The 7640-nt window shown below is 46.1% G+C and overlaps 1 protein-coding gene across 3 annotated transcripts in view; it reads right to left on the bottom strand.

The window, feature by feature from the left end:
- SLC6A12 (solute carrier family 6 member 12) overlaps positions 1-7640 on the bottom strand; it is a 69735-nt gene that overhangs the window by 46058 nt on the left and 16037 nt on the right. For all 3 annotated transcript variants that reach the window (XM_019515505.1, XM_019515504.1, XM_019515506.1), the window contains one exon: positions 5869-6065. In XM_019515505.1, the coding sequence (XP_019371050.1) occupies positions 5869-6061 (193 nt within the window). In that variant the 5' untranslated portion in view covers positions 6062-6065. The remainder of the gene's footprint in view (positions 1-5868; positions 6066-7640) is intronic.

Genomic DNA, 7640 nt, shown 5'->3' on the forward strand with positions numbered 1-7640 from the left:
CATGGTAAGTTTGAGCAAAGTTGAGAAATGTAGGGGGAATTCTTATTATACCTAACAAAAATGATTTTTCTTACCCAGCAGGAATAGGACCGTCTCAGCTCCATTTGATAGATCCTGCATATATTTTTTCAAAAACCACTAAATTTTCCAAGAAATTATATTTTCAGAGGAACCATGATATTCATGAATTCAAGTCAAATTTGATTAATAAGTTTAGCCTTAAAATGTGGGGGGGACCTTCAAATGTCAAAAGATTTTAGCTTTGACATTTTCCAAATTTCAACATTTCTTTTCAAAATTACATTTTCTTTAAACAATTTGCCTACTTTTTAAACCAGGAAAAAGGTTTTAAAAAGTGTAAAACAACCTGAAACCAAAACCAATTGACTGGGGGTCAAATGCAGCAGCATAACTAAGAGGGGGCAACTGGGACACAAGCCACAGGTTCTCAGTAAGAAGGGAGGCAAGAGGGCTCAAAGCTTCAGTCAGGTAAAGCAGAGAGGGGTTAGGATTTCCTTCGTCAGCTCCCCGCTCCTCCTTTTCTTGGGAAACACCAGGGCTGTGAGGGGTTGTATTAAATGTCACCATCAAGAGCCAAGTTAATCCTTCTGCAGCCTTGCAGCCACTGGTGAATTCAGGGCTTTGGATCCTTGCTTAGCACATAAACGTGCAGTGGTTGCTGGGCCAGGGGAGGGTTAATCTGGCTGTTGGCAGTGACATGTCCCCCAGCTGTCTACTGTGTATGCTGCAGTCATGATCCCCCTGCCTTTTTTTCAGCATGCCAGGATGCAAGTTCTACCTCTAGTTGGTTGAAACGCTGCTTGTGGGAAAGCAGGGTAGGGGGAGGATTGATGTTTTAGGGGGGTTGTTTCTTCAAAATCCCTTCACAAGTTATGTTTTGGTTCAGCCTGACCTGAAAATAGTTTTCCAATTCTTGCCACAATCTCGGTTTAATCTCCAGCCTTTCCTTCTTCAATCTTGTAATCTGTTTTTCCATAATTCACATCTGGATTTCAAACCTCAAAACCACCATTGTCCTCCTGATTGAAACAGTAACCCTAAAGACCTCAAATGATCATAAGCAGCTTTCCACCCCAATACCCAGTCCCATGGCAACACCACAGATGTTTGTAATAGGCGTCTTCTCCTTGAAGACTTTGCGCTCTCAGCCTGTCTCTCCAGGCCCAGTAACAGTCACGCAAAGAGAAGTTCCTTCCTATGATGGATAATTAGCAACTGGGTTTAAACAGAGAACATTTTCCCTTTGTTTTGTGCCAGTAATGCTAAACTGAAGAAAAACATCCAGATGTTCCCTAAGCACAGATGTCTCATAGCTGCTGGGAACCTGCAGAAGGATCTCTTTTCACATCCAGAGAGCCAGTCTAGGGCCCCAGAATATATATCCCATACACCAGAGATGAGCAAAATATGGCCCGCAGGCCAAATCTGGCCCACCAAGCCATTCTCTCTGGCCCACAAGGCCCCTAAAAAATTTAGAAAATTATTATTTATCTACCCCTGGCTGCCTGTTAAAGATGACAGGAGACAGGGGCAGTAGGACCCAGGGGAAGCCACCAGCAGGCTCAAGCAGCTGCAAAAGCAAGACACAGTGGGCCCCCCCTTCTCCCCCAGCCAGAAGCCCCCTGCAGAGCAGAGAGTTCTTGTTGGGCCCCTGGCGCTGTTCCCGCCTCCCTCTGCCAGAGAAAAATTCAGATAAGGATGGGGAGGCAAGGGAGGACTGCGGCTGATCGTCCCAGTCCTCAGGGCTGGGCCAGGCCAGCTGCTGTGGTCCTGGCACTGCAGCTGGGAGTCACATGGTATCAGAGCAGCTGGTAGGGGCTGGAGAGGAGCTGTGGTAGCCACAGGCAAGGAAACACTGAAAGTGGCAGCAGGCAGGGGAAGGGGCAGCAAGCAGGCATGTGGAGCTCAGCAACAGCCAGGCGAGAGCACAGGGCCCATGCTGGTGTGCCAAGGCCAGGGCCAGTGGGGCCAAAATTGGGGGTGGTAGGAATGCGGGCCTGGGCAGGCAGGGATCTATAAAGCTGGGCCAGCTCCCCCCTCCCTGCTGGCACAACCTGGCCTGGCTCCATAGAGCCCCTGCCAGCCCCTGCCCTGTGCTCCTACCACCCCATTCTGGGCCCTGTTGGTGCAAGCCCCAGCACACCGGCGTGGCCCCGCACTCCAGCCCAGGTGCCTCTGTACTTTGTGTACCCTCTCACTGCCACTCCCTGCCCCACCCCTGCTGCTGCAGCCATTTGTCCACTGCTGCTACCACTCCCCTCCATGCCCCTGCCAGTTGCTCTGGCACCATGTGGTTCCTGGCTGCAGCACCAGGCCACAGAACACAGCAGGACCTAGCCTAGCCCCATGATTTTTGGCTGGCTCTGTGCAGTGCCAGCTGGGCCAGTCCAGCTTCTCCTGTGTCCTGCGGTCTTAGCCGTGCAGCTGGGATGTGATGCCAGAGCAGTGAGCTGGGGCAGGGAGAACAGGGAAGAAGGGCAGCAGTGGTAGACAGGGGGAAGTAGCTGCAACCCATGCGCTGGTGCCCTGGGGGCAAAAGCGCAGAAACCGAGCTTGGAGGAGCGCTGCAGGGGGCTCTGCCTGCCGCTGGGGGCTGTAGGCAAATCCTCCCCCTCCACACATGCCACAACCCTCCCCAGCTACCCGCCTCCCAGCACACTCACAGTCCCCGACAAACCCCATACCCCCCCCACCTGATATCCCCACACACACACACACACACACACTCACAGCCCCCCCACAAACTCCATACCCACCCACACCACATAGCCACACACCCACTCACATCCTCCCCCACCCCACATACACACATCCCTGCACCTATCCACTCCCCCACACCATCCCCACAGTATACAAAAGTAAGACTTCATTTTAAGCTATTGTGCAATCGCCTCTATGTACACTACACAAGCACATGTAAATCAGGACATGCCGGCTTATCAAATTAATGAATGTTGCAGTAAATGTTTGATTTTTAGAATACAATTTTGTATTTTTCTGGTTCTGAGATGGCAAAACCTCTTGCTGAAAGGAGTACTTCTGGGGAGGCAAGGGGAGGGACTTCCAGTGGCACAGGCCAGGGGCTAGGTGTGAGACTTTCAGTCCCAACGTGGTGACCAAGGGGTGGGGCATGTGTCAAGGGTTGGAGCTACCCTTGCAGCCCTCAATGGCTTGCCAAAACTCAGTAAGTAGCCCTTCACCAGAAATAATTGCCTACCCCTCCTATACACACTCAACTAAAGACTGCTGCCCCTTTTGATGCCACATAAAAGGTCATCACAATCAGAGTTTTTGAGAGACGATAATATCCTCAAACACTTGAGTAGATGGTTGCATATGGAGATCCTGGGTCCTGTTTTCTAACACCAATTACCCCAGTGGCTGATCAATTTAGCACATAATAACAAATAATTATAGTGCCATTTTACGTTTATCCAGCTTCTCTTTTCTCTGAAGTTCCCAAAGCACTTTACAAACTACACTTATGACCTCCTGACTGAGTTACTGTGCCACTGAAGGTGTAAAAACATTGTGGAAGACCAGCAAAAAACAGGCACACTTGTTTTTTTAATTAGTCAATTATATGCTTAGGAGACCATGACCATGTAAAGGAAGTGTAGCCATTTGTACGGTGGACACCAAGAGTTTCACACTGACACTTCACAACAATTAAGGATAGGGGAGTGAAGAAGGAAGCACAACCAATTTAATTTGTTAGGAGCATACATCACATCATTATCCAGTTTGGAGTGTATAACCATTAAGACATAGTGAGGTCTGGACTAGATGACAGCCGGAGGTCCCTTCCAGCCCTACTTTACTATGCTTCTATTTTTGCAAAAGGTGCTGAAGCCATTTCAATGAACTGATTAGCTGGGAAGCTTTAATGACCATACAGGAAGTCAGAGTACATGTTAGTGTTGCGTGAAAGAAAGCATTCCCCAGCTTTACACCTGCTGGTCCACTGGTCCACAGGGCAAGTGGGCTGTCTACTAAAACCTTCAGCATCACTTTCTGCAAGCTCCCTGGATTTCCTGTAAGCAGCTCCCATTTTAGTTCTGATTAGGTTTAGTTCTATTTACCTTGGAAGATCTAACAAAATCAGTGCCTGAGGTGACATACCAAGTTAAAAATAATAATAATGTGATTAATAGTAATTTTAATGCAATAGGCACTTACATTTCCAGTTATTCTAATTGGGGTGAAATTTACAAGGGCTATCAATCCTAGTATAACTGGTCATGAGTTGATCAGATATAATCTGAACTCAGGAAGGAATGTTCTCAGTGGGATTCAGAGGTTTCTATCCTTTTTCTCAAATCTTTAGGAAAAGGGATACTACTAGATGCACCATGGGTTTTTGCTGATGTAGCAACTCATATGCATGTTCTTATGCAACTCTCAGCCAAAATTTAAAGAATTACTGACAATGGTTAGCCCTCAGAGGAGAAGACATTAAAGTCTCATGAAGATCAGCTTAAATTAAGAAAAAGCTCCTTGCATTTCAGAAGCTGATCCAAAGCCCATTAAGTTAATGGGAGATTTTCTATCGACTTCTATGGACACTGAATCAGGTCAGTGCAGAGAAGTTCTGTGATACCAATTCAGGGGACAGAAATCTGGGAAGTCTATGACTATTAGTCAGCAAACTAGTCAGTGTATGAGCTGCACATGGGAAAGACCCAAAAGCATGGAGTGTCAGGCCTCTGTAACACGGTTGGTAGAAAACAGGCATTCCAAGGTCAAGGAGAGGTGTTTATGACTGTAGACCTTATCTCGAAATGTGTTCATAGAATGGGAGGACCGGGTATGCCCTTATTGCATTATTGGGCCATATTTTTTTATTCCTAGTTTTCCTTTCTAAAAAAAAGTTGGACTTTGGCTTATTAAGAAACTGCTTACACTCAGTTATCCCCCTTTTGTTTCATTTTATTAGTACTAGAAAATTTAATTTTTAACCACGTAATGGTATTATTGCAGTTTTATTGGAAAAGGAGTTAAGGAAGTCATGCAAGAAAGGGAGGTGAAGGGGAATGGAAAATGTTTCCCCTTGCTATGGATAGGCTATTCACAGAACTATGACTAGGGAAGAGGTAGTGATGCCCTTCTCTCCCTGACCCTGCCAAGAATACTTCCGTGAGGCCCTGTAAAATTTATTTTTGCCTACATGGCAAATTTCCTTGGTACTTCAGCATTGAAACTCTGGAGCCTTTTCTCTTTTCTAGAAGTTAAATGGATACTTGTTTTTTTCCAGTCAAGGTTGTTACAAGACATATTCCTGTACTGTGAGGAAGGTTTTGCTTCCCCATTTCAGGAAAAGGGAGCAGATATCCAGTTGGTTTGAGGAGGACACCAGGCCCTGGAGCAGATAAAAGCAGCAGAGCCTTTCACTCTCAGAAGACCAATTATGATCTGAAGGAGCTGGGGTATGGTTGGGATAGGAGGAGGTTTTTTCAAAGGGGACTGGTTGAGGAAGAAAAGATCCTAGGGATTGTTGGGTGGAGGTGATTGTGGGGGAAGTGACAGGAGCAGGGAGAGCTCGCTGTTTTGACTCAGCTTCTGACTTTTTGGCTGTCCATAAAAATGTTAAAACTTCTGATGGGTCACTCAGAGGGGTCTCTACTAAAAAGCTGAGTTTGGCAGCTACTTTGAGAAATGGCCCACCTGAGCACACCTCTATGGGGCTAGATTCATGTACCCCTACAAAGCCTTCCCTAGTCCATGAAAAAGACACACCAAAGAGTGAGTGAGTGAGTGAGTGAGTGAGTGATCGATGTATGGATGAATAGATGAAACTTTCTCCTCTACCACTCACATCTTGTATATGGTGCACATTTCCAGACTTACCACCTCCATTTTTGTAACAGAGATAAGGAAACCTCCAGACGTTGCCCAAGCCAATGATCTCCCCAGCCACGGACAACACAAATTCCACTTTGTTACTCCACTGGCCTCTTTCCTCCATTTGCTCCTTTTCTGGCTCTTCAGGCACCATGATAACCCCATTGGACTTAACCTCCTTTGCTGCTTTCTTCCCCATGGCTCTGTAAAAGAGAGGATCACCCCAAAAAAAACAGAGCATGAGAAGTGAAACAGAACACCAAACCGATACATTCACATATCAGCTACTCCAGGGAAACACCATTTGAAAGTTATCTGCTCCATGTAGAAGGCTGTTTCTTACATTGTGTAAACTAGCTGATACTCCTGCTGAATTCAGCACTGGTGAGACCACAGTTGGAGTACTGCATCCAGTTCTGGGCACCGCATTTCAATCAGGATGTGGAAATCCTTAAGAGGGTCCAGAAAAGAGCCACCCATATGATCTGGGACTTGCAAGGCAAGCCATACGAGGAAAGGCTGAGGGACCTGGGCCTCTTTAGCCTAAAGAAGAAAAGGTTGAGAGGGGACTTGATAGCATCTTACCGCTATATCAAAGGAGTGCATCAGGAGCTCGGTGAACAACTGTTCACTAGGGCACCCCTGGGGAAGACCAGGACCAATGGATACAAACTCCTGGAAGGCTACTTCAGGCTTAATACCAGGAAAAACTCCTTCACAGTCAGGGGGTCCAGACTGTGGAATAGGCTCTCTCCAGAGGTGGTGCAATTGCCTACCCTAAAGGTTTAAGAGGAGACTGAACAGTCACTTCGCTAGGGTCACCTAACCCCAGTTGTCTTCCTGCCTAGAGTGGAGGGGCTGGACCCGATGATCTGCGAGGTAGCTTCCAGCCCCTAACAATCTATGAATTTATGAATAAAAATGCCCTGACTATGTGGGTTGTCGGGCTTTGGAACAGGCTACCCAGAGAAGTTGCAGAATCTCCATCCTTGGGAGCTTTCAAAAGCAAGTTAGGCACTTCATAGGGATGGTTTAGTCAGGGGTGATCCTTCCTTGAACAGGGCCAGCTGACTTTATGAGGTCCCTTACAGCCCTACTTTCCTACTATCTTATGAGCCTATGATATTGGTTTCTGTCAGCAGCAGTCAGTGACTCTGATAGATTCCTACTCTGAATGAATATAGAAAACCCTACAGTCTTATAGTCAGGAGTCCCGATTTCCTGTTTTTGACCCCCCACTGGCCAACTCAGCTAATTAAAGTATAGTACACACAGAAAAATGCAAACCCACTTCTTTGACTTAGGCTTGCTTCCATAGCAACAAACCTCCACACCAGCATCCACCCCTGCAAACCAAACAGGGTAACAATGTCCGTGAGATTTAAGACACATAAAATCTATACTCCTGTAAATGCTTGTGAAATGCTCAGGTACTTTAGTGTTAGGCTGGATATAAGAATATTAAACAGATAGATTAAATGACTAGTGAAAACATTAATAGAAAAACATGTTGTTTAGCCATGTTTTGGCCACATTTACACTGTGAAAATACATCCTATTAGAAAGTGCATTCAGCAAGATATCAGGGGTATAGGTTGTAGCTATGTTGGTCTAAGGACATAGGCAGACAAAATTCCTTGGGTAAATCTGATATCTTTTATTAAACTAACTCAGACAGTTGGAAAAATGCTTTTTTACAAGCTTTCAGGTATGGCTTTTAGAGAGGTCTAACAAAAAATAGTAGAGTTAATCATGGCCAGATAGCAAGTTTGTAAAGA

This window comes from Gavialis gangeticus, unplaced genomic scaffold (genome assembly GCF_001723915.1).
Source record: "Gavialis gangeticus isolate Ggan-Ray unplaced genomic scaffold, GavGan_comp1, whole genome shotgun sequence".
Lineage (NCBI taxonomy): Eukaryota > Metazoa > Chordata > Crocodylia > Gavialidae > Gavialis > Gavialis gangeticus.